The sequence below is a fragment of the Lemur catta genome, chromosome 19, assembly GCF_020740605.2.
Source record: "Lemur catta isolate mLemCat1 chromosome 19, mLemCat1.pri, whole genome shotgun sequence".
Lineage (NCBI taxonomy): Eukaryota > Metazoa > Chordata > Mammalia > Primates > Lemuridae > Lemur > Lemur catta.
In genome coordinates this window covers 24,856,182-24,881,606 of record NC_059146.1, presented here as the reverse complement: position 1 = coordinate 24,881,606, position 25,425 = coordinate 24,856,182, and the positions used below count along the sequence as shown (strand labels likewise).

Below are 25,425 nucleotides of genomic sequence, written 5' to 3'. Positions count from 1 at the left end.
AGCCCAGCCTTGAGCTGCCCTTCCCCTTACTAGCTCCCCCTGTGACCTGACAAGTCTGTGGAGTCTACTCTAAAATGCACCCCGGATCCCTGTGTTCCTGTCCCTCTCCACTGCTACCCCAGCCTTGGCCACCATCATCTCACCTTGGAGCCTTCTACCCACTGCCCAGCTTCCAGTCTTGCCCCCTACAATCTCCACGTGGCAGGGAATTTCTTAAAGAGGCACACAGATGTCACTTCCCTCCTTAACATCATCTGATGGTTTCCCGAGGCAGAGTTTGCGCTTTTGCCATGCCACCGCCTGGGAGCCAGATCTTGGCCTCCTCTGGCTGTCCATCTAACACCGTCTGCCACACCCTGGTCACTCTCTAGGACTTGGCCCCATTTTATTCTCATCATGTCACTCTGCAGTGGACACAACAGTCTGCCTGTTCAGTAGCCATTTCTACTTCCTCTTCTTTTCTGGCTAATAGAATTTCAGTTTTTTCTGGGTGACAACAAACTGAAGGGAACACATCGGTTTCTCCCAGTCCTAGAGGCCAATCTTGAGTAGTCCAAGATAACTGTTGCCAGGGATCAGTTTAAAAACAAGCACAGGCTACCATCCTGGCCGATGAGACCTAAGGCATGGTCTGCTGGGAGCTGTAACATTGTCCTCTTAAAAGGGACACAAGGAAGGGATGGCCATGTTCTCTTCCCTACTACGTTTGCAGGTCTGGATGTTGGAGCGAGAGGTTATTTTTGCCTCTGCTGCAGCCTTGGTACTGATGCTGACTGCCACCAGGGGTCCTTGAATTCAAGGCTGAGCCACTGGAACCATGAAGCACCCTGTTAAAGCCTACCCTGACTCTGTGCTTAATGGACATTTGCTAAATGCATGTACAAGTTACTATGCCCACCTTCTCCACGAGGACCCAGCTCCTCCAGGGTGGGCACCCAGCTTGCTCACTGCCTGGCCCTAGCAAGTGGCTGGGGCTCAAAAGCCTTCATTGGATCAAGAAGCAGGGAAGTCAGAAGACAGCTGCTCAAGAATCCAATTTAATAAGATTTACAAGTAGACACGTACAAAAAACACACCTAACAATGTATAAGTCATTGCAAGACGAGGGACTGAATCCAGAATGCAGAAAGACCGACCCCTGTCCAGGGGAGGGGGCCCCAACATGTTGGAGATCTCAAGGTGTTTTCCCACTGATTCTCTACATCTTGGCCTTACCTAACAAATGTAACCAAACCCCACAACTGAGGCTAAGATTTAAGTGCTACCCAGACCTAACTGTTTCCCTCCCGGGCCTCCCTGCTCTACAAGTGGAATTGAAAGACGGGGAGAGACTATTAACCTAACAAAATGGAACCTTGGGCACCGCCCGACAGGGGTTTCAGACTTGTCTGATGACTCTGCCTCTCCTGCCCGTTTGTGGCCAAATTCCCACCAAGTTTGCTAGCCGGGCTGGCCAGTGGGGGACAGGGAGGGTCGGGGGAGGCAGAGCAGTGTCCCAAACACCCTGGAGAGGCCAAGGGAGGTGTGACAGGGCTGGAGGCCCCATCCAGATTTGCTGCCTCCTAGAGTCACCACTGCAGGGGGCCAATGTCGGCCCCTAGCTCCTCCTCCTCCTCCTCCTCCTCCTTCAGCTGGAAGGGCTTCACCGGCCACTTCACCCTGACGATGGGCTCCGCGTGGTCCTGCAGGCGGTGCCGCTTCATGTGGGCATTTCGGCTCTTGATCTTGTCGAACACCCTGAGGAGTCACCAGAAGACATGGGGTCAGAGCAGCGGGGCAGGGGAGTCGCCCCGAGGAAGGGATCACGGGGCTAAAGCTGGGGCCAGTGAGCATCTCCAGGAAAAAGCTGAGTACCTCTCACACTCTCTGCATGGAAAAACGCCCTGACTCTCCACACTGCCTGGCTGCTCGGGGGTCCGCTTGGGACCTGCATTTGGGCTGGAGTTGAGGATGGACTCCCTCCTGTAATTCTTGGTCTTTATCTTTAACTCGGGAGTTGGACGGTGGCTGAGTCTCTCCCGAGGGCTGCAAATGACCTGCAGACGGTGCAAAAACAATATAAGGATGTTAACCTTCCCCCTTATGAGCTCTAAGGGCATTGTGTCTTCTATAGGGCAACCTTCCCCTCAGGAGCCCCCCCCCACCGACCCAGCCCTCCCACGCAGATGGGCAGCGGGTGTCCAGACCAGAGAGAAACCCCAGACACACCGCCCACCCCAATCCTCTACCTTCTCTTCTGTCCTTTCCACCTCATCTGGCTCTCTCTTGACCCTCTTTTCTAGCCCCGGGGCTCGGCTGCAGTCAAACTTAATCATTTTTTTCCAGATGTAATAATACTCAACACACTGGGCTACCGTCTTTGTCTGGATCTAGTGCAAGAGAACAGAAGCAGGCTGCGGGCAGCGCACAGGCCGGTGAGTGTAACCCTCCCACTGGGCCAGCTGCCACTTTTGGAAAGCCCTTCGGAAACGCCTCTTCCTTTGGCTGGGCGCGCCCCTTCACCGCAAGGGCAGAGGATCACAAAGTCCTTCCAGGGATGAGGGGTTCAAAGTGAAGCCACACGGTAGCCACCAATACCTAAGTCCTGTGCACAATGAGCAGCAATCCCAGCCCTGGAATTCTTCCCTGTAGGAAGACACGCTGGAAGACACACACACACACACACACACACACACACACACACACACACACACACACACACGAGGATGCTCCCTGCGACATCAGCTAATAGCTGTCTGTTTACCAGCTGGGACTAATTAAAGCCGAATGCCCTCCTGCGGCGGAATACCACACAGCCCTGCAACCAGGCACAGCCTCTAGAGTCCTGATGGGAAAAGTGGCCCACTCCAGAGACAAGGGAGGTTTGGAGTCCACAGTCTGAACCTGGGGCATCATTCGCTCTTCTCCCCACTAAGAAGGGGTCTCATTAAAAACGACTTCCGTAAAAACAAAATGGAAATGAGTTTAATGACTCTAGAAAAGAAAATTTCCCAGGAAATTAAGTTGGCTATGGAGCTCTCTCCAGAAAATACATTCTCCACACAAAGTTTTCTCAGCTTTGTGTGTCTTCACAAACTAGGAGTCAAAACAGCACAGCCTTGGCGGGGCCTGGTGGCTCACGCCTGTATCCTAGCACTTTGGGAGGCTGAGGTGGGAGGATCCTTTGAGGCCAGGAGTTCAAGAGCAGCCTGAGCAAGGGCAAGACCCCGTCTCTACTAAAAATGGAAAAATTAGCCGGGCATGGTGGCGTGGGCCTGTAGTCTTAGCTACTCGGGAGGCTGAGGCAGGAGCATTACCTGAGCCCAGAGTGTGAGGTTGCTGTGAGCTATGAGGATGCCACTGCACTCCAGCCCTGGCAACAGAGCAAGATGTTGTCTCAAAAAAACCCCCAAAAACTGGTACAGAGAAATGCCTGTAAGTGCTTGGCCAGACAGTTAACAGAGGTCACAAATCAGAAGCAGGACTGCGGGGAAGGAAGGGTGTTGAGGACTTTGTTCTGAGCAGGTAGCGTGTTTCTGTACTGTTTAGCTGCTCACCAGGACGGCCTTTGGACGTTATAAACTGTTTGCGGTGAGCAGAGTATCACCACAGGCAGGCGAGGGCTGGGGCCCCTGGACCCCCAGTGGCCCTTCAGCTCTAGCTTGTCTCAGCTTTGTGAGGTGGGGTCACTGCCACCAGGCCTCGTTCACCTTACCGTCTTGTGTATCAAGAAAAAGTCCTTCTTGTGGGTGCAGAACGCCTTCTTAAAGAGCCTCTTCTCCATAGGAGTCCAGATGTCTGAACCTGTCAAAGAACAAGGCAACAGGGGAGAGGACTCGTCTCCTTCTGGGACCACAGCCATGGCTGAATTGCAGACCACCCTCCCTTCTAAAGTTGCCATTACTGAGCACCACTTATGTATCAATCTCACATAATCCTCAAAAACCCTAGAAGGGAGGGACCATTATCCCCACTTTAAAGATGTGATAACTGAGGCTTTGATCACTTGCTAAAGGCTGGTGGGGGCCCCAGGCAGCCTGACTCCAGGGCTGGCTGGCTCAACACTGAAGCTGAGCCCACCTTCCCTCTCCCTGGCCAGGCGTATCCTCTCTTGGTTGGGCAGAGCCCATAAGGAAACCACTGGAGAAGGGTGAAGGCAGGACCCAACTAGCAGCAAGTAGTGCCTACTAAGTCACCCCAGCGAGGGCAGGCCTTTCTAGAAAGGCAGGCAAAGGCCCTGAAGAGAACTCCAAGAGGCAGAGGCAGAGGCTGCCAACAGATCTGACTGGTTTATGGGGTCTCAAGCCAAAACCATCCCGGCAGCCTTTCTCCAATCACCTGTGTAGCGATAGTCAGCGAGCGGGTGAGTCCGTGGCTTCTGGGGTCCTTTGAGTAGGAGAGTCTCCAGGGCAACCTGGAACAAGAAGAGGTGCCGGCTACTCAAGGAGGCTGGGATGGTGAGGTGGAGGGCCACCTTCAATCTTTCATTTATTTGAAAAACACTTACAGCTGTCCCTAAAGTCACTCCCATCTCCCAGGGTCACTTGAAGTAGCCCTGGACCAGCCACCAGCCTGTGAACTGTCTGTAGGCACATCAACTTTGTCACTAAGCAAACCACTGAGTGTAGCTGTTGGCATTTTTTTCAGAGAAAGACTGTATCAAAGAAGGAAGCTGCGTGGATTTATTCTGGCACAAGCTCCTTATTCTGCTGGGGACCAGCATTTTGAGGAACGCTACCCTTGCCTACTGCCTGAATTTATTTTCTTCATAGCAGTAATCATGAGCTGACAAGTTTTAAAAATATATTTCCTGTTTTGACTTTCCTAAAACATAAGCCCCGTGAGGGCAGGGATTTTGTCTGGATAACCAGTGTAACCCCAGTGAGGACGGGCTGCATAATGTGTAGGGCCCAGTGCAAAATGAAATATACAGGGTTCCTCGCTCAAAAGGGGGTAAGAATTTCAGGACAGAGATAGCAGAGCATTAGACCAAGCGTGGAGTCCCTGAGCTGGCCCTGGCCCCAGTGCCTACAGCACAGGCACCCAGTAGGTACCCAATAAATGTGTACTGACGGCTGCACTGAGGACCCACTGTGTGCCAGACACTGCCTCTCGGCTTGATAAAAAGCAAGACTATAGAATGACTCTCGGGTCCCTAACATGGGCAATGTGACTCTTCCTCTTCCACTGCTCAGTTAGACTTTTCATTTATTTTTTAACCCTCAGAATTGTGAGGAGGGTCCTTGGAACAGGCAGAGGCATTTATGCTGCACCAGAGGTTTTTATACGTGAGATTTTAATCAAAACCTAAATTCCAATAAATGAACCAGATTAATGCAGGGCCTGAACAGGGTCCGCTGGGCTCCCCTTCCCTGGTGCCCTTGAGATTTGTCAGAGGAAACCCAGTGCTCAGCTGTTGCCCCAGATAAGTAACTGATGAACTGAGTCCTATCTGAGCTTTCCCCTATAGTCAGGTCGCAAGGACCAAAGCCACTGGGCAGAAGTATGGGTGACCTTCTTTCAGTTTCCATTAGCTGTGAACCCCCAAACAGAAGGCGCATAATGTACACCGGGGTCCCCGGAGAGCAGGGAGCTTCTCCCAGCCCCCCAAGCCTCGCCCCTTGCTCTGCCTCACCTGAACGTTGCCCCGGGCCTCGTGCAGGCAGTGCAGAGTGAGCTCCAGGTTGGTGCCCCCGCCCGGCATCACGCTGGAGCACGCCACGTTGCAGAGCTCAGTCACTGCATTTGTTAGGAAGAGGAGACACAGGGGACTCAGCAGGTGCCGAGGAGGAAACCTTCCCAGACGGCGCACAGAGGGGCTCCTCTTCACTTCACTCCTCATCTCGACTGAGGGCAGGCTGAGGAAAGGGACGGCGGAGGAGGAAGAGCAGAAACCCGGCCCTGGCACCCCCTCTGGACAGCCTCACTGGCCACTGTGTGAGAGCAGGGGTGGGGTGGGAGATGCAGCAGGGGAGAAGCACTTCTCAGCCATGGCCAGCTCCCCACCCCCGACTGAGGGATGGGTGAGAACTGGGAGGAGAAACTCCTTGGAGATGGAGGGTGAAGAAGGGACCTTAGGAATTTGACTCCAAAGCCTCAGCCACCTCTATCCTGTGTCTCTGGGTTGGTCATCACGTCTCCCCATGGCTTCCAGACCAGAGAAGCGACATGCTCATCAATTCCTGCCAGCGATCTCTCCTGGAGCTCCGGGATCTCAGCCTGAAACCGGCTTCCTATATTGATGTGTCTGAAATAAGGCCACACACACAGATGTGGGAGACACACAAGTGTGACTGAGATGGGAAATGAGACAGAGGTGCTCTGTGTGTTCTGCTCAGGCCACAGCCTGCTCTGCCGTCTCCCGGGTGCGCTGGGTACGCACCCCCCCCAACACACACACACAGGCATTTCAGAAGCCTCTCCAGGGACGCCTCCTTCCTTCCTCTGTTTTTTTCCATCGCCACATTTCTGGCCTTGGGTGCCTCTCTTGAGGTCAAGGCAGGGGAGGCTCATGCCGATGCCTGGCGTGCTTCTGCGTCCACACCACAGCCAGCCAGCCCCGTCCCATAGGTGCCCTCGAGTCCCGTACTGTGCCATCACCAATTCTACCTGGAACCCCGAGTGCCTAACTGTGTATGTGTGAACAGAGTGGGGGATCTTCCCACGTCTACCCAGAGAAACCCACTGCTTCTCTCCTAAGGGGCCTCTGCAGCTAAACCTGACTCCCCGTGAAGACGCAGCCCTTGGGGAAAACTGACACTAGAGCCCACAGGGGGAGAAACAGCATCTCCTTTGTGAGGACTCAGGTTCTAAGTCTGCTCCAACTTACGGTTCAATGCTGATCTTGGTGTCGTCTTTCACCACAGAGATGCCGAAAGAGCCATCCACTTGATCTAGAAAACACACAGTGAAAAGCCTCAAGAAAATGGACTGGAAGTGACCCACAGGGCCCCCATGCCTGCCTTTGTGGACACAGCTGAACACGGGCTCTTTAAGGTCCCATGGGAGGAGGGTGAACTTCTGAAAAGGCAGAGGAAGAAACTCAGCAAACAAGAAATTAACTTATGGAAAGTATATGTATATATCAAAACAAGAAGTTCAAGTCCCTGGAAATTGTCCTAAGGGCATACAGCATTTGGAGAAATATTCATTCAAGAAAATCAACTAAATAGCGATAATGACAACAAAAGTCCGTGGCATCTGAGCCATAACCGGCTTCCTTACCCCTGGCTCTCAGCTCTGGGCAGTGGAAGCTCTACCCCAAGGGCTCTACTGTGTGGCCCAGATAGGGACACAGCTCCCATGCATAAAGAATTAAAGGAAGGTACAATAATAATTCCTCATCAAATAGAGAATGTCATTAAGAGATAGAAATTATGTATAAAAAAAGAAGAGGACACAGCTCCCATGCATAAAGAATTAAAGGAAGGTACAATAATAATTCCTCATCAAATAGAGAATGTCGTTAAGAGATAGAAATTATATATAAAAAAAGAAAATTCTGGGGTTAAAAAATAAAATGATAAAAACGGGGCTCAACAGGTTTGAGTCGGCAAAAGAAAATAGCAAACTTGAAGACAGATCAATAGAGATTATGGAATCTCAAGAACTGAAAAAAGAATCAAGAAAAACGAAGAGCCTCAGAAAAGTCGGACACTGTTAAGCGTGACAACTACTTACAACAGGAGTGCCAGAAGGAGAGGAGAAAGGGACAAAATAATTTAAAGAAATAATAGCGAAAACCTCCCCAATTTGATGACAATATATACATCCAAGCAGCTCTACGAACTCCAAGTAAGATAAACAATAAAAGATCTACATCCAGGCAAAATATTGAAAGTCAAAGATAAAATCTCAAAAGCAAAATTAGGAAACAAAACCTCATCACATACAAGGGAACCCCTATAAGACTAACAGCTGACTTCTCATCAGAAACTATGATAGTCAAAAGGCAGTGGGATAACATATTCAAAGTGCTAAAAAAATTTTTTTTTAATTGCCAACCAAGAATCTTGTATCCAGCAAACTAATTTTTTAAAATGAAGGCAAAATAAAAAAATTTCCAGGTAACCCCTAGCCCTCTGTCCTATCTCTGCCAGCCTCTGATCTGGATTAGTGAGCCAGTGTTGGACGCTGGCCAAGCACTTCCATGTGCTCATCCACATGGAAATGAGCCAGTCTTTTTACAAGGCTAGCAGACCAAGAGCATGTTCTCCCTCTGTTGCAAATAGTTCTTCTGTGTTTTTGTTTTAAAGGTAGGTGGAGGGATGGTGGGGAATATAAATTTGTTGCATGAGTTAATGGGTCAGAACTTTAGTATGCATATTTTTTTTTGAGACAGCATCTCACTCTGTTGCCCAGACTAGAGACTACAGTGCACTGGCATCACCATAGCTCACTGCAACCTCAAATTCCTGGGCTCAAAGTGATCCTCCTGCCTCAGCCTCCCTAGTAGCTAGGACTATAGGCATGCCCAGCTAATTTCGCTATTTTTGTAGAGAAGGGGTCCTGCTCTGGCTCAGGCTGGTCTCGAACTCCTGGCCTCAAGCAGTCCTCCTGCCTCGGTCTCCCAGAGTGCTAGGATTATAGGCATGAGCCACCTCACCCAGCCAAGCATGTGTCCTTCTGACCGACACAGCATTTATTAAAAATAAGCACCTTGATAACTAAATCACTTTAACAGCTACAAAAGCTTTACTTCTGTATTGATCAAGTTACTGTAAAGGGTTGGGTTTATTTCTGTAGAACTGAATGGCTAGGATTTAGAACATAGCAATGGGGCTGCTCTGTTGGAGTAATGTAAATTGTAATTATAAATAAACATGCAAACCTTTAAAAAAATTCCCAGGTTAAAAAGATTGGCAAAATGTGTTGTTAGCAAACCTGCCTCATAAGAAATACTATCAATGGAATATTATTCACCCATAGAGAATACATACTGCAAAAAGGATGAAACTTGAAAACATGATACTGAGTGAAAGAAGCCTAACACAAAGAACCGTATTTTGTATGATTCCACCTATGAAATGTCCAGAATAGCCAAACCTAGAGACAAAAATTAGATTAGTGGTTGCCTGGCGCTAGGCAGGGAGGGCAGGAAAGGAGTGACTGCTCGTAAGAATGGCATTTCTTTACAGGATGATGACAATGTCCAAAAAATAATGGCGATGATGGTTGCACAGTTCTCTGCATAAACTAAAACCTACTAAATTATATACTTTAAAGGGACTATTTTTATGGTATGTGAATTATATCTCATTTAAGTCTATTATTTTAAAAAAGTACTAAAGACAGTTCTTCAGGCTGAAAGCAAATGACATCAGACAGTAATCTGAATCCATACAAAAAAAATAAAGAGTGCTGGCAAAGGTAATTACAAAAGAGAGTCTAATTGTATATTTCTTCTCTTTTCATAATTAAAGATCAACTGCATAAAACAATATGTACTGTGGGTCTATAACATATGGAAATGTAATTATGTGACAGTAACAACACAAAGGAGCAAAGCTGTATCAGAATAAAGTAACACCTGAGGGTAACTCAAATCCACAGGAATAAATGAAGAGATCTAGAAATAGTAAATAAGAAGGTTAATATAACAAACTCTATATCTGATACTTGCTTTCCTTTATTCTCAGCTTTTTTACATGACATAAATTATATGAAGTAATAATTATGTCGGTCAATCATTAGCATACAATAAGACAGCACTTTAGCGATTCTAAGCATTTTAGGAGTTGTATGCCAGGAAATGGGTCAAAGACCAAATATATATTTTACTATATCACAGAGATGCAAATCAAAACTGCAATCAGATACCACTTTATATCTACCAGGATTGTTATAATAAAAAGACAGACAACAAAAAGTGTTGGCAAGGATGTGGAGAAATTAGAATCTCATATACTGCTGGTGGGAATTTAAAGTGACACAGCCATTCTGGAAAACAGTCTGGCAGTTCCTAAAACAGTTAAATATAGAGTTACCATATGACCCAGCATTTCGCTCTTAGGTGTCTACCCAAGAGAACTGAGAGTATACCTCCACACAAACACCCGTACATGAATCTTCACAGCAGCATTATTCATAGTACCCCAAAGTGGGAACAACCAACCGCAGTGTCTGTCAGCTGATGAACCGGCACACAAAATGTGAGCTGTCCGTACAATGGAATCTCATTCACCCCTCAGAAGGAACGCAACACTGATACATGCTGCAACATGGATGGACCCTGAAAACATTACACTAAAGTAAAATAAACTAGACACAAAAGGTCACATATTGTATGATCCCACTTATACGAAAACTCTAGATCAGGCAAGTTCATAGAAACAGAAAGCCGATGCGTGGGTGCCTGGGGTTGAGGGGGATGAGGGCCTGTGCGGCTACAGGAGGGCTGTCCCTGCCAGTGAGTACAGGCCACTTCTGGGGGGGAGGAAAATGCTCTAAAATTAGATTGTATGATGGGTACACAACCTTGCGAATATCCTAAAAAATACTGCATACTCTAAATGGGTGATCTGTATGGTACCTGAATTATAGCTCAACAAAGCTGTTAAGAAAATGACATGGCCAGGCGAGGTGGCTCACGCCTGTAATCCTAGCACTCTGGGAGGCCGAGGCGGGTGGATGGCTCAAGGTCAGGAGTTCGAGACCAGCCTGAGCAAGAGCAAGACCCTGTCTCTACTAAAAATAGAAAGAAATTATCTGGCCAATAAAAATATATATAGAAAAAATTAGCCGGGCATAGTGGTGCATGCCTGTAGTCCCAGCTACTCAAGAGGCTGAGGCAGGAGGATCACTTAACCCCAGGAGTTTGAGGTTGCTGTGAGCTAGGCTGATGCCACGGCACTCACTCTAGCCCGGGCAACAGAGCGAGACTTTGTCTCAAAAAAAAAAAAAAGAAAGAAAGAAAGAAAATGACACAAACAGGCAGGCAGGAGCGTGCTCAGGCTAGATGGCCTCCATGTTTTCTTTCTGGCTGTAAAATCCTAAGCACTTAGAAGGCTGCTGGTCTCAGATTGGTCCCGGGTGCTTCTGAAAGGCGAGGGGACCCTCGGATCAGGCACGCCCACAGGCAGGAGACAGGCGCTGGGCCAAATGCTATAAGGGAGGGTGGTTGTGTCCATGGGAGATCCACCACGCGATCGATCAGAGAGCGAGTGCCCTGGCCTCACTCACCAAGCATGGAGCTGATGAGCTGGTCGGGACTGGCCTGAGCCAACGTGGAACAGAGAGTGTTGAAGTACAGCCCTGAGCCCTCCCGGATGGGGCTGAGCATGGGGGGTGGCGTGTAGGGGGAGCACTGGAACAAGCCCTTCAGGAGGTGGTCCACCAGGAACACTGGAGACCGCAGGCAGCTCTGGTGGCATCTTCCAGGGCCCAGCTCCCCAAACGTGGAGGGTGGAGGAGGGATGAACAACGCTGGGGGCTGGGGGCACTTCTTCCGCTTTCTGTGTTGGCTGCTCTCTTTGCTGTCTCTCTCTTGCCCGTCTTTCTCTTGTTCCTGGGGAAGAGAGTTCAGAAACACAGATGTTCACTGGAGGCCACCCTACTGCACCACTCAGTCTTCAGGATGACATGAGAGTGGGCAAAGGGACTGGCCATGGAGACAAAGGGAAACATGACATACACACCCTGCGTGGCCACACCCACAGCCCTCAGCAGAGGCCAGCCAGGCCTGGGCCGGACCTGAGAGACTAGGCCTGGCATGTTCTGAGGCTGCAGCCTTCTCATGCACCCCTCCCCCCAGGAGAGCCCCTCGCTCAGAGGATTCTGGAAACGTGTGAGGACAGCTTCAATTGTTAAGAAGAATGGGGCCAGAGATAGAGGATGATTGTGACAAAACAAAAATTTATTCCACTCAGATGAAAACAGCTCCCAGGAGACCAAAAATGGGATCCAATCACTGACTCGGGGGACCTTGTGGTCCACACCCCTTGTCCCTGAGTCCAGCATCAGCTTCTCCAGGTGGGGCGTCCAGTACAGGCTGAACAGACAAGCTTCTCCCCTCCTCTCTTCCAGCCTCATCCTCTAGCTCTCAGCTCCCACACCCCCTCCTCCAGGAAGCCCTCCTTGACCTCTTCAGGCTGGGTCAGGAGCCCCCTCAGAACTTCCCAGCTCCCTTTCCTCTCCCCAGCCCTGTCCATCCAGGTCATCGCCGTCTGGGCACAGGTCTGTCTCCTCCAATGGACTGGGAGCCCTGGGAGGCAGGGCTTGACTATCATAGACACTGCTGTGTCCCCAGCACCACACAGCACAGGGCCTGGCACAGAGGAGCTCAGCAAATGCTGAATGACTGAATGAATGTGCAAACCATGTTCTGGAGTCAGGATTTTCTGTGTTGTTGGGTTTGGGTTTTTCTAGCGGCAGTGAGAAGGCAGACAGACAAGCACCCACCTTGGCCATGCTCCCTGCGTGTTGGTTCACTGGAGCCACAGGGACTGACACAGGGATCACCACGGGGGCCTCGGCTGTGATGTCCACGGGCTTCTTGGCTCCTGGGGGACTCTGTCCATCCCCTTCTGGCCTCAGCGCCTGTCTCGGTGGCTTGCAAAACTCCGTACCAAACCCCTAAACACGGAGAAGAGACGACTCTTTAAGAGACATGGTAGGTAGGGGAGAGAAGAGGTGCCCCAGAAAACAGTGATGACTGGGAGGACAGCTGTCACAAACTTCCTGGCAGTGAGGCTGGGGGTGAGGACAGCGCCGAAGAGCTGCCGCTACCCCTGGAGAGCAGCAGAGCCCTGACTCTGGGTCCCTGTGCAGGGTGACGTCTCCATCCTGAGATAAGTGACACCCAGTCGCCTACTCCCCCCAGGCCTGTCAGAAACCCCATAACCTCGGAAGCTACTGCTCATGCCCCTTTACCTGCAGCTCCTGCTTCCCTCGAGGTGACGGCCACTGGTCGCTGTGAAAACACATGTGGCTGCTCAGCCCTTTCTCGGTATAAAACATCTGGCTGCAGTTCTTGCAGACGTAAGTGCTCCTTGGCTCTGTCCGGTCTGTAGGGCCCCCATTTTGCTGGTTACTGTGGGTAGACATGGCAGGAGGGAAGAATGGGAGATGGGGACTCTGTTCCTGATCACTGATTTTTTTGTTTTTGCTTTTTTCTTTTTTGTTTTCAACTCGAATCCACTGGCAACTGTTGATAAACTCTAAAAAATGGAGGCTCTACTCAAATTCTTCATGGGCTGAAGCATCCCGCTCAGATGAGGACACCCGGCTCACTCACCTAGGGCCAGCACGTGAAAGCCACCGAGGACCTCCAGGCAGGGCACGAGGGGCTTCTTAACTTACCATCCACCTGCCATGTTCTCTTCCTTCATCAGATGGGGGAGCCTGTAGATGTTTCCACCCTAAAGATGAAAATACACCTGAGCCAACACATCAGAAATGAGGAGGGACGGGAGAGCTAAAGCTATAAGACTCTCAGAAGAAAACACAGGGCCGGGTGTGGTGGCTCATGCTTGTAATCCTAGCACTCTGGGAGGCCGAGGCAGGAGGATCCCTTGAGCTCAGGAGTTCGAAACCAGCCTTAGCAAGAGCGAGACCCTGTCTCTACTAAAAATAGAAAGAAATTAGCTGGACAACTAAAAATATACAGAAAAAATTAGCCAGGCGTGGTGGCGCATGCCTGCAGTCCCAGCTACTTGGGAGGCTGAGGCAGAAGGATTGCTCGAGCCCAGGAGTTTGAGGTTGCTGTGTGCTAGGCTGACGCCACGGCACTCCAGCCAGGGTGACAGAGCAGGACTCTGCCTCAAAAAATAAAAAGAAGAAGAAAACACCGGAGTAAATCTTCATGACCTTGGATTAGGCAATGGTTTCTTAGATGTGACACCAAAGCAAAACAAAAGACAAAACAAACAAATTGGACTTCATTAAAATTAAAAACGTTTTCCCTTCAAGCGACACAATAAAATGAAAAGACAACCCACAATATAGGACAGAACATTTGCAAATCGTGTATCTGAAAAGGTGCTTGCATCCAGAATATATAAGAAAACCCTGAAACTCAATAATGAAAAGATGGCAACTCAATTTTTAAAATGCGCAAAGGATCTGCATAGAGATTTCTTCTAAGAAGATATACAAATGGCCAGAAAGCACACGGAAAGGCCATCATTAGCCATCAGGGAAACACAAACCACAATGGAATACCACTTCACATCCCCTAGAATGGTTATAATAATAATAAAAAGGTGAGCCAGGTGTGCCTATAGTCCCTGCTACTTGGGAGGCTGAGGCAGGAGGATCGCTTGAGGCCAGGAGTTGAAGTCCAGCCTGGGCAACACAGTGAGACATCATCTCTAGAAAAAAAAAAATGGACAAAAGCAAGTGTTGGTGAGGATGTGGAGAAACAGAAGACCTCGTCACCTGTGGGTGGAAATGTACAACAGTGCAGCTGCTTCACAGAACATCAGGCAGTTCCTCAAATGTTAAATGGAAGAGTTGCCACATGACCTGGCAACTGCACTCCGTGGCACCTACCCAAGGACATATATCCACACAAAAATTTGTACATGGGTAAAGGGTCATAATAGCACTATTCACAATAGCCAAAAAGTGGAAACAACCTAAATGTTTATCAGTGGACGGACAGACAAATGAAATCTAGTACATCCATCCAGCGGAATGTTCCTCAGCCCTAAAAAGGAATGAAGCACCGACACACGCCATAATGGGGATGGAGCTTGAAAACACCACACTAAGTGAAAGAAGCCAGACGCGAAAGGCCACCTGCTGTACGATTCCACCACACGAAATGTCCAGAACAGGCACATCTGCAGACAGAAAGTGGAGTCACAGTTGCCGGGGGCTGGGAGATGGGGAGATTGGCGGTGACAACTAAGGGATGTGACATTCTTTTCTGGAGTGATCAAACTGTTCTGGCAAATACTGTTGATGGGCCCACAATCTTGTGAATATACTACAAAACTACTGAATTGTTAAAGTGGTGAATTACATGGCATGTGAATGATAAAGATGTTTTTTTAAAAAAAAGAGATAGCTGTGGTATGAGAAGTGGCTAAGCTCTTCAGACCAGGACCTTACGGCAAGATGATGAAGGAACAAGCCACCACTCATGACTGTGTTGAGCAGGGTGGGGGACACAGCAGGTGCCCACTTGTACTGGTGGAAACCATGAGTCACAATCAGAAAATACACGGCCACTTCACGCAGGAACATTTAAGGGAGGAGGGTATCTACCTTTATATCCTCTGAAGAATTTAAGGAGGCAAATCCAAAAGGAAACGAGAAGGAAAAGAAAGCAAGCAGAAACAGCTCGGTGAAATAACAAAATGACACAGAGCATTGTGGACAACTGTGCAAGGTCCTCATTCTAATCTGGTGGGTTTTGTTTTCTGTAGGAGAAACCACAATCTCTCTGCACCTTAATTTCTTCCTCTGTAAAACTACACCTAAGGATTCAATGACATGAAATAAATGCATGGACAACTAACAAATGCTGATACGAACACCAAATGGAACTCTCGCCTCGCTACGGTCAGGCCGTGTGAAAGAGGGCTTGGTACCTGGATTCTGTTGAATATTGTCAGCTTGGACTTGGGGTCGCGGGGGGGATCCGTGGGAGGCCCAGCAGACGAGAAGGAGGCCATGGCTACCTGGCTGGGAGAAGCTGCACAGCACATATCCATCTTCACCTTCTCCTTCCGGAAGCCTGAGAAGCGCTGGGCTCTGGGGTTACCCGAGAAGAGCCTGTAGCCTCCGCCCCGGGAGCAGCCTGGGCCCTTCTCACCTTTAGTGGCCCCTGAAGTTGTGCCGTTCTCGGCCTGAGGCTGCTTCCCAGGTAGCTGGGCTCCCGGCGGCTCATCCCCACCTAACTGGGTCTGCCGTGAGCCCGTGGGAGGGAAGATGTCCCCCAGGTCCAAGGTGCCTTTCGAGGATTGCAACTGCTTTGCCACAGAAGAGACGTCTGGATTCCCGGAGGGGTCCAGAGATGGCCCTGTGAGGGGCGGCACAGCAGTGGCCACTTTCAGTCCTCCCTTTGAGTCTTGTCTTGTGCTGCCAGGGGAGGCCTCTCTGGGAACCGTGGGCGTGGCTTTTCCCCTGCGGGCTGGGGATCCCTCTGGCTCCAGGTTTCCAGGGCCAGCGTGGACAGAGTCAGCAGCTGGTGCCGGTGGTGCGGGCTGCTGTGGCCACGGCCCCTGCAGTGGCTTCAGGGTAGCCTGCTTGTCCTCGGGCACGGGGACCTGGGAGGAGGCTGCTGCCACCTGGGTGTGGGAGAAGATCCGCTGGGACTTGGTGATCATCTGGAACACTTGCATCTGCTCATGGCTCACCAGAGACTCCTGTGACTTCAGGAACAGCTGCCGGAAGAGCGGAGTGGCATCCGATGGGGCACCCTGTTTCTGGACGTCCTGGAGGCCAGGCTCCCCAGGGTTCTGCCGTGAGAAGGAGTCGCAGTCAAACCTCTTCTTGGAAGCCCAGGAATCGTCTTCCCCACTGCCATACCTGGGGTCACTCGCGGCCTCCCCGGGTGCCTTCAGGAGTGTGGGAGGGAAGGGCAGCGCATCCTCCAGGCTGCTGCCCGAGCTGGATGAGGGCTCCACTGATGGGAAGGTGCTGCTGGGCCCCGGGCCCGATTCGGAGCCCTCACGTGACGGCACAGGGGGCTTGTGGACAACAAACATGTTGTTGCCTTTGCTCTTGGAGCAGCCCGGCAGGTTCCGGAGCCACTGGAAGTTGTGGTTCGATGGCTGGGAACCGGCAGGGACCGTCTGGCCTCGGAAGAGAGGTAGGCAGGCAGGCAGGGAGCCGCCCTCGGGCCAGCCCTCCATGGTGGATGGGAGCTGAAGCATCGGGGGTTCTGGCTCTGGCGGGTCAGGGGCGCCGTTCTCTGCTGCCCTTGGGTGGACGGCTGTGAACGCATCAGCGGCTGGCTCCTGCGGGAGACAAGGCTCCTCGGGAACCTCAGTGCCCAGGGTTCCTGGGGGTGCTGGGGTGCCAGCTGGGGTGCAGGAGGAAGACCCTGATGGGGTGGGGCAGGGGCAGGCCGTGTTCCTCCCTTCACTGTCTGAGGACCCCGCCGGGGCTGGGCCAGGAGAAGGGATCTTCTGGTGGACGATGCTGCTCACGATACAGCGCAGGAGGTCTCGGTTGGGCAAGAGGGAGCCGGGGGACCTGGCTTCCGGGGTCACCAGGGACCGCAGGCTACTGGGAGGTGGCTGGCTGGCCGTCTCGTGGGCATGGGGGGAGTCCCCACAGGCTTCCTCTTCCGGGGCGGCTTCCTTCAGGATGCACAGGCCATGCTGGACCTCGTAGTGCCGGCGCAGAGAGCGGTAGTCGCAGTAGCTCTTGCTGCACCCCTGCTCGATGCACACGAAGGGCTTCGTTTTCTGGTGGGTGAGCATGTGCCCTGTCCTGGAGCCAGACACAGGAAGGGAGGTCAGGGGGTGGCCTCCGATGGGCCTTCCACTGCAGGGCCCCAGGGGCCCCAAGGGTCAGCGGTGCAGCTGCACCACAATTCAGAAACTGTACTCAGCCCCCACGAGGAAAGACTACCAAGCAACCCCTGCTCTGTCAAAGCAATCTGGTAGAGGAGCTCCTCTCCCTTGCCCTTAAGCAAACCCCTTATCTGAAAAAAAAATACCCACTGAAGCCAGATCAGACTTCCCCAGAGTGGGTTCCAAGGAACAGCAGTCCTCCAGAGTTGCTCCCGCAGGACTGGAGGTTTTGAAAACAAAAAAAAAAAAACACTATTCACTTCTTGGAGGTTCACAAGGCACAGTAGCAAATTTAAAAGCCACGCATAGAGAGAGACCTGTTTAATTTTCAGTGTCTCTCAAACTTATTTGCCCGAAGAACTGTTCCTTTTTTTCCAAATAGCTCCTATCAGCATTCCTGAGAAGCAGGGTTCTGCAGAATAGACTTGGGGAGATGCTAACTTAGGGATTGTAATCTCCCTCTAGCAAGGAGTCCATGGAGGCTTCCTGTGAGGACAGCTATCTGGAACCCCCACAGCAAAGAAACCCATTTACAGCTGCCCAACTCCCTAGAGCCAAACGTGCCTACAATTTCTGCAAAAACACATGCATATACATACGTATTATATTTATATCACACCTACGTCTACATTATCACTTTATAAATATAAACAAATGAGCAAATCAGCTCTGGGTTCCCAACAGGCCTGCTCTGGACAGTGCTAGTAAACGTGGCCCATGGGATAAATCCAATGACTTTAATAAAAGTTCCTCCAGAGGTGCACAGCTGGCCTCCATCTGAGAGAAGCAACAGGGAAGGAGTCAGGAGACCTAAGCTCTAGCCTTAGCTGCTACCAACTTGTGACAGGAGCAAATTGCTTCCTTTCCCTGGGCCCTGGGGTAGGGGTGGGTGAGAAGATAAAATGAAAGACGGATTAATCAAAGGAAGGAGCACTGTAGGAATGCAAGGCATGGCCATCTTCCACTTGCAAGTCTCTTGAGGGAAGCTGTCCTTCCCTCAGGGGCAACAAAACCTTATCATTTCTGGAACAGTAAGAATAAGGGATATTCTGCAGGTGCGGTGGTATGTGGCTACTGTAGTCCCGGCTACTCAGGAGGTGAGGTGGGAAGATCGCTTGAGCCTACGAGTCGGAGTCTAGCCTGGGCAACATTGTGAGATCCTTGTCTCTTAAAAAAAAAAAAAAAAAAAAAGGACAAGGGAAATTTTGCAATTTTGCTCCTAACTCAAACTGGGCTTTCATCTTAACACCAAGAGTTTTTTTTAAAAATCAGGAGTTTAAAAACAAAAGGAGTTAAAAAAGAAAAACAAGGGTTCATGCTCCATTGCCATGTTCTGGAAACAGGCATCCCACCTTCTTTGCCCCCGTGTTATCCCAACATCTATTCCCCGTGGAACGCAGATCCGTTCTGCCCAGTCAACTCCCAGGGACTCAGGACATTGCTCTGCACAGTTAGCCAAACTTCCTGCGTGACACAAGTGCCTCAGGAGTGAGCCATTCAGTGTTTTAAGTCACAAGGGCTCGGTCTGCAAACTGAAGCAGCTACTTCCAGACTGGTGTGCATTTGGGGCTCCCGGCACACTGGCAGTGTGAGAAGAACGGACTCTGCGTCTGAGCACAGGTTACACATAGCCGGGGAACAGGAAGGTGGAAAAACTGAACAGAGGATGAGACAGGTGGGTCTGGGAGAGCAGGACGGAGACCCAGGAACGCGCCCGCACCCACCAGCCCCTGAACAGTCATTTCCCTGACCGGACTCCTACATACAGGTGGTCCTGACGCTTAAAGGCCTTGCTGCAGATTTTGCAAACGTGCTTCCTTTCCTGGCTGTGCGTCAGGTAGTGCTTGCTAAGAGAACTGGCGCTGCTGAACACCTTCCCACACAGGCTGCAGTCCAGAAGTGGGTTTTGAGGGGAACTGTGCTGCCGCTTTCCTTTCCTGGCACTCCCAGAGGTGGCCCTGCCTCCTTCGTCAGCCTCTTTAGGCACCTTAAGTGCACCTAGCCCCAGGTCTAAACAGAGGGAGAAAGCACAGGTTACACACAGCTGGGGAAATCGAAGAGCACAGCTAAAGCACTCTAAAACTCTTAGAACCATGGCGGCTTTGTAGGAGTGGGCCAAATACTCTTACTCCAACGTCAGCAGCTTTACATGCAGAGAAAACACAGTTCAGGAGCAGGGGCCCTGGTCAGTCCACACCTTGGGGACAGCACCCAGACTCAGTGCCACATGCAGAGGGACGGCGGCAGACTGAAGCACTTCTAGGGTGGTGTGACCGAGACAGGCAGGGCTTACGACTCCACCATCACCCAGTACTCTTGGAAGGGCAACCTGGAAATACATCATCCGAAACCTTGGAAAAGGATAAATCCTTGCACACACCCAGCCAGTGACACTTCTGGATTTTTAACGTAAGGAAATAAATGGAGCTTTGTACAAAGATCTGGCCGCAAGAGCGTTAACTGTCACATTGCTTTTCCTTGTGAAATGTTAGAAGCAACCTAATATCTGATGACAAGCGGGCACGTAGGTGACCGCATTATGGTTTAAATGGTCTATGGCATAAGCATTTCAAATAAAACTGTAGAAAAATATCCAGTGACGTGAAGGGATATTCATGCCATACTACTAAGTGGGAAAAAGCAGCCTATTGCAAAACAGAATTATCCTAGTTGTTAAAAAAGAAAAATAAATTTCAATAGAAAACAGATTGAGGGAATTGGGTTGACTGGTAGGATTATGGGTTGGTTTTATTTTCCTCTTTTTCTGTATCTGAATTTTCTACATTTTCTGTATCCCTTGGGTAAAATGAGAAAGTATTTTTATAAATCATATCTCAGCTGAAGGAACTGAGAATATTCACTTGGGAGAGGGAAAGTGTCTTTAAGTATCTGAAGGGCCACCATGTGAAGGAGGGGTTGGATTGCTTCTGTCTTGCTCCAAGGGACAGAGTAGGTTTGGTGAACGAAGAGTAAAGGGAAGCTGATTTAAAACCACTAGAAACAAGGGCCATGTGTGGAAGGACTCTGCTTGTTCACTGCTGCCTTCCCAGCTCCGGAGTCCCACTCTGGCACCAGCAGGGACTCAATAACTGTATGTTAGATAAGTGGGGAACCTGCGGCCTTCTGATTTCAAGATCGTTCTTTTTTAAGCACCAAAGGGGGCAAGACAAGCGTCACCCTCCTGTGCTGCACCCCTTTTATAAAAGGATTTGACTGTGGATTCAGTCAAAAGGCAGCACTTAAGGACCTAGAAGGCCACATCTCGGCCACATCTCGTCTTAAGGCCGCAGGTTCCCCACCCCTAACGAATTCTCTGTGGCTAATGAGATGCACATGACAGACACAGCAGAAAGGAAACTGGACTGGGAGCCTTGAGGCCATTTGTCACTTAACTTGGTTGGCCTTCATCTCCTTCCTATGAGAAATTACTATAATGACTAGTCGAATTATTCCAACAGGTTTAAACAAGAAAAATCGGATTCTCTCAGGGGAAGGTCCTTAGCCTGGCTAAGTTACTTTAAAATACTTATTAAAGTAACTATTAAACTAGAAAACAAATTGTTTTTAAAAATTGGCAAGGACACCGGAAAACATGCACACAGAGTCACTGGCCTGGGAAGCTGCTTGATGCAGAGAGCAGTGTCATGAGGCTCTAAAGTTGTTTACGTGCTCTGTCTGGGGAAACATACTTTGACGACAATGTTCAAAAACTAATCCAAAAGAAAATCCTATACGCAAAAAGTGTTCACAAAAACAGTCTAACAGGCAAGAACAGTCTAACAGGCAAGAACATGGTCTTGGGAGGAGTGGTGGCATTTGCCCACAGTCCCAGCTACTTGGGAGGCTGTGGTAGGGAGGATCGCTTGAGCCTGGAAGTTCTAGGCTGCAGTGAAACTAGTCACTGCACTCCAGCCTGGACAACATAGTGAGACCCCGTGTCTTAAAATAAAAAAGAATATGGAATCCAGTGGAATAGCTATGACAATGACCTTCAATATGAAGGCCTACCTTCATATATGAAAGCAAATACACTGTCTTAAAGCCTTCAAATGGAATTATATACTTAATATTATCTCTACAAGGCTATGTATGCCTGAGCAACTTCAAACGTGTTTAAAAATTTACATGTGGGAGCCAGGGGAGAGATTTTTCTTTCTTATTACTTTTATTTATTTTCTAAATTTTCTTTAATAAACATATATTACTTTCTTAATTTAAAAAATTAATATAAGCATATGCACTTGTATTATACATTATATATTATATGGACCTGAATTTAAGTTAGAAAAGTGTAAAGAGTTGAAATTTAACATTTAGTGGATTCTTTTTTTCCTATAAGGTGAAAAAAACATTTAAAGTTTAAAACAAACTAGGAAAAGTTTAAGTAGATTAATGATTTGTAATATTGTGGGGGGCAGACCTCTATGTAAATCTATGAAAGCTATAGTTTCTCTGCCCAGCAAAATGCGCACATATTCACACTACCAGCATTTTCCAGGTAATTTCTGTGGCCCAAGTTGAAAATCCTAATTGCTGTACCCCGAGGCCTGGCCCAGTGCCTGCAATGCTGCAGTCGTCCTGTAATGATGTCTGATGTTTCTAGGATTTCATACTTAGCAGTCCTTCCAACACAACGACAAGGCTTATGCCTTGTCTACTACATCTTCTGTGGCGTAGGGGGCCCTCATAAGTTTTTCATTTTAGCGAGGTCTTCACAATGTTTCTTGAGCTGCTTATCCCAATAAACACTAATGTCTACGTCGCAGGGCCAAGTTAGATGTGGCCTTCAATGCACGTGGCGTGAATATAAATATCAAAAAGCCCTAGCTCAGTCAACCCATCTAAGCAACTTATGCTAGAACCCATGAAAGGGGGTTAAAAACAAAAACCAAATTTATCCCCTGAGGGAAGCCTACAGGCAAACCAAAAGGAGATTTAACCAAGTTATTTAATTATTTCATAAGAATTAAATAAAGTTCTCCCTTCTCTCATCCACTGCTGAAGAGAAAGACTTAGAACTGAATCAAGGGCCTATCTAAAATAAAACATAATGATATTAATTTTTTTAAAAAAACCAACTAATATCTGTCCAGGGCTTTATGCTCTAAGTGCTTTTATGATAGTTTTTTCTTTAGCTTCTTACTACTGTTACTCTGGGGAGATGCAGAGGGATGTTATTGTTCCCCCACTTTACAGATAAAGACACTGAGGCCCAGGAAGGTTAGACAAGAAAGGATCAGAATGGACAGGACCCAGCTCATTCTGGTAAAGTACAAAGAGTCTCTGAGATGTGGCAAATGGGTAGGAAAGCCTCCCATAAACACTAAGGTCTGCCCACACACCACAGAAGATTAGGATATCCCAAAACATCTAAATTTCTCAACATTATTCCCTAAAATGAGTGTTCTATTTCCTTTATTAGGAAGTAGGGAACAATTCCCAAGTAGGAAAAAAATGACCATTCCCTAAGTTACCTGTAGAAGAGAAAAATTTTCTTAACCAGTGCAGGCGGAATCAATCCCTAGCTGGCCCCAGGAACTGTCACACACCCTGCCAGGCCCTTCTACCCCAGTGGACTGCCTCACCTTGCAAGGAAGTCTGAGATTCTGAATCTGCATACTCCTCCAGCAGTTTCATGGAATCACTGTCCTTCCCCGAGTACAGGGACAGGGTGTCTAAGTTGCCCTCTAGTACCTCGCTGGGCACGTCAGGAGTTGGGAGGCTGGGGTCCAGGTCCAAACCACTCAGGCCAGCATAGAGCAGGTCTCGTGTGTTGGGACCCAGATCCCGGTTGAGGGTGTCGCTGCAGTTGAGCCCTTGGCTCTCCGAAAACGAAGGGAGGTGCATTTCTGACGGCAGGGCACCCTCGTCCCCAAGGCTGTACTGGTCCATGGCTCTCCACTGCCAGGTCCTGGCCAAGAGCTACTCTCCGGACAAGCAAAGACGTGTAAGGAGACAGGGAGGAGAGTACCCTTGATGGCAGCTAATTCCTGAAAATGAAGAAGGAGGAATCGAAGTTATGAGGTGGCAATATGGCAAGGTGGGTAGAACATGGACTTCCAATCCAAACAGACCTTTATCTGGGACTGTTCTCTGCCACTTAATAGCCATGTGACCTTGGGCAAGTCACCAAAGCTCCACAAGCCCCACTTTCCTTATCTATAAAGTGGGTATAAGAGTACCTCCATCATAAGGTTGTCATAAGGAATAAATGAAAGGATTTCCAGCAACATGGTGGACTGAACTGACCTCTTTCTCAGCTATAAACACATAAGAACATGACAAAAGATAATTTTTAGTGTATAGCCAAGCTCAAAAGACAGGCAAAATCCCAAGTGCCAGCAACGACGAGTAAACTCAAAGCCAGAGGTTTAAGCTCAGGGCAGCCCAAGGGGAAAATCAGACTGGAAACGGGACCTAGAGCTGTGTTGTCCCACATGGGCCACTAGTCCCACGTGGCTATGAAGCACTTCAAATGTGATTGGCCCAGACTGAGACATGCTGTGAGTGTAAATACAACCTGGATTTAGAAGACTTAGTACCAAAAAAAAAAAAAAAAAATTAATAAGTTCTTATGTAGATTAAATGTTGGAGTTGTAATATTTTAGATATAGTGGGTTAAATATAATATGATATTAAAATTTATTTCATCTGGTTCTTATTTTTTAATGTGGCTTCTAGAAAATTTTAAATTATATATGGCTTACATTACATTTCTATTAAAGAATGCTGCCCTGGAGGCTGGGACCTGGTGTCACAATAGACACATGGGAAAAGGAAACAGGGCCTTGACCTCACAGGAGAGGGAGACCTGGGACCCTGGAAGAGCTGAACCACCCACAGGAAAACTAAATAAATTAAAATGAAAACTCTGGACACAGCTTAGAAAAGCACCCCAAGAACTAGAAAAAAATAGGACAAAACTGAACGTAATAAAAAAAAAATAGGTCACCATGGGACAAGAACATTTTTAAAAAGAAGCAAATGGAACTTCTAGAAATGAAAGACATTTAAATTAAAAACTCATTGGAAGGGCTAAACAGCAGATTAAACAATGCTGAAGAGAGAAACAGTGAATGGGTACAGTAATCTGAGGAAATGCCCACAGAATTTACCACAGAGAGATAAAGAAATGGAAAAATGAAGGAAAAGCTGAGAAAATATGAACGGAGAAGCACAGGCGAAAGTCTAACAAATATCCTATAGGGCTCCCAAGAGGAAACAGGAGAGAATATTGGAGAGATGGTATCTTACAAAGAATTACCGAAACACATGAATCCAGACATAAAGGTGTGATTCTTCAAAACAGATGGTTAATAATGAGCAAGCATTTCCAGGCCAGAGCAGGATAAATAAGAATGAATTCACTCCTTGACACACAGTAGTAGAACCGTAGAACACTAAAGACAAACAGCAAACCCTAAAACCTCCCCCCTAAAACCTGAAACCCTAAAAGACAGTCTACAGAGGAGTGACAATTAGACTGATGGCACACTTACCAACAGAAACAAGGCTAGAAGAGAAGGCATCATCAACAGACTAAGGAAAAGTTATATGTCAGCACAGAACTCAACACACAGGCAAACTAGTATTCAAGAGGGAAGGAGAGAATATTATAGACTTTTACAGACAAGGCCTAAGAGTTTACCTCATAGACCCTGGTCTAAAAAACTACTAAGGTTTTAAATCATTTGGAAAAAAGAAATGATGGTAGCTTCATACTTTTTAAGTCTGGGCTCTAAAAGAATCTAAATGAGGCCGGCCATGGTGCTCACACCTGTAATCCTAGTATTTTGGGAGGCTAAGGCAGGATGATCGTTTGAGCCCAGGAGTTTGAGCCTGCAATGAACTATGATGGCCCCACTACAGTCTAGCCCGAGCCACAAAGTGAGACCCTGTCTCAAAAAAAATAAAATAAAAAAGAAAAAGAAACAAACTATGTGACATCTGAACCAGTAGAATTTATTCCTCCCAAAAT

At 48.5% G+C, this 25,425-nt stretch overlaps 1 protein-coding gene across 1 annotated transcript; it reads right to left on the bottom strand.

Annotated features, from left to right (window-relative positions):
• Positions 1 to 1,568: 1,568 nt before the first annotated feature.
• ZNF541 (zinc finger protein 541) lies at positions 1,569 to 23,339 on the bottom strand. Its single transcript, XM_045531300.1, has 15 exons — positions 23,033 to 23,339; positions 19,214 to 19,457; positions 15,516 to 17,364; positions 13,279 to 13,337; positions 12,850 to 13,009; positions 12,379 to 12,552; positions 11,161 to 11,485; positions 6,809 to 6,872; positions 6,084 to 6,226; positions 5,615 to 5,718; positions 4,318 to 4,393; positions 3,695 to 3,783; positions 2,229 to 2,369; positions 1,855 to 2,036; positions 1,569 to 1,737 (listed from the first exon to the last, which is right to left on the bottom strand). Exons 1-15 carry the CDS (start codon positions 23,337 to 23,339, stop codon positions 1,569 to 1,571), a joined length of 4,086 nt encoding a protein of 1,361 aa, XP_045387256.1.
• Between the last annotated feature and the right edge of the window lie 2,086 nt (positions 23,340 to 25,425).

Bases quoted from the DNA above. Each gene is read 5' to 3' on its own strand.
- ZNF541 (XM_045531300.1), bottom strand. From the start codon at position 23,339: ATGGACCAGTACAGCCTTGGGGACGAGGGTGCCCTGCCGTCAGAAATG. The intron at 19,458-23,032 runs GTGAGGCAGTCC...CCCTCTGTTTAG, and splicing joins ATCTCAGACTTCCTTGCAAG to ACCTGGGGCTAGGTGCACTT. The intron at 13,338-15,515 runs GTACCAAGCCCT...TTTCATCTTTAG, and splicing joins CAATATTCAACAGAATCCAG to GGTGGAAACATCTACAGGCT.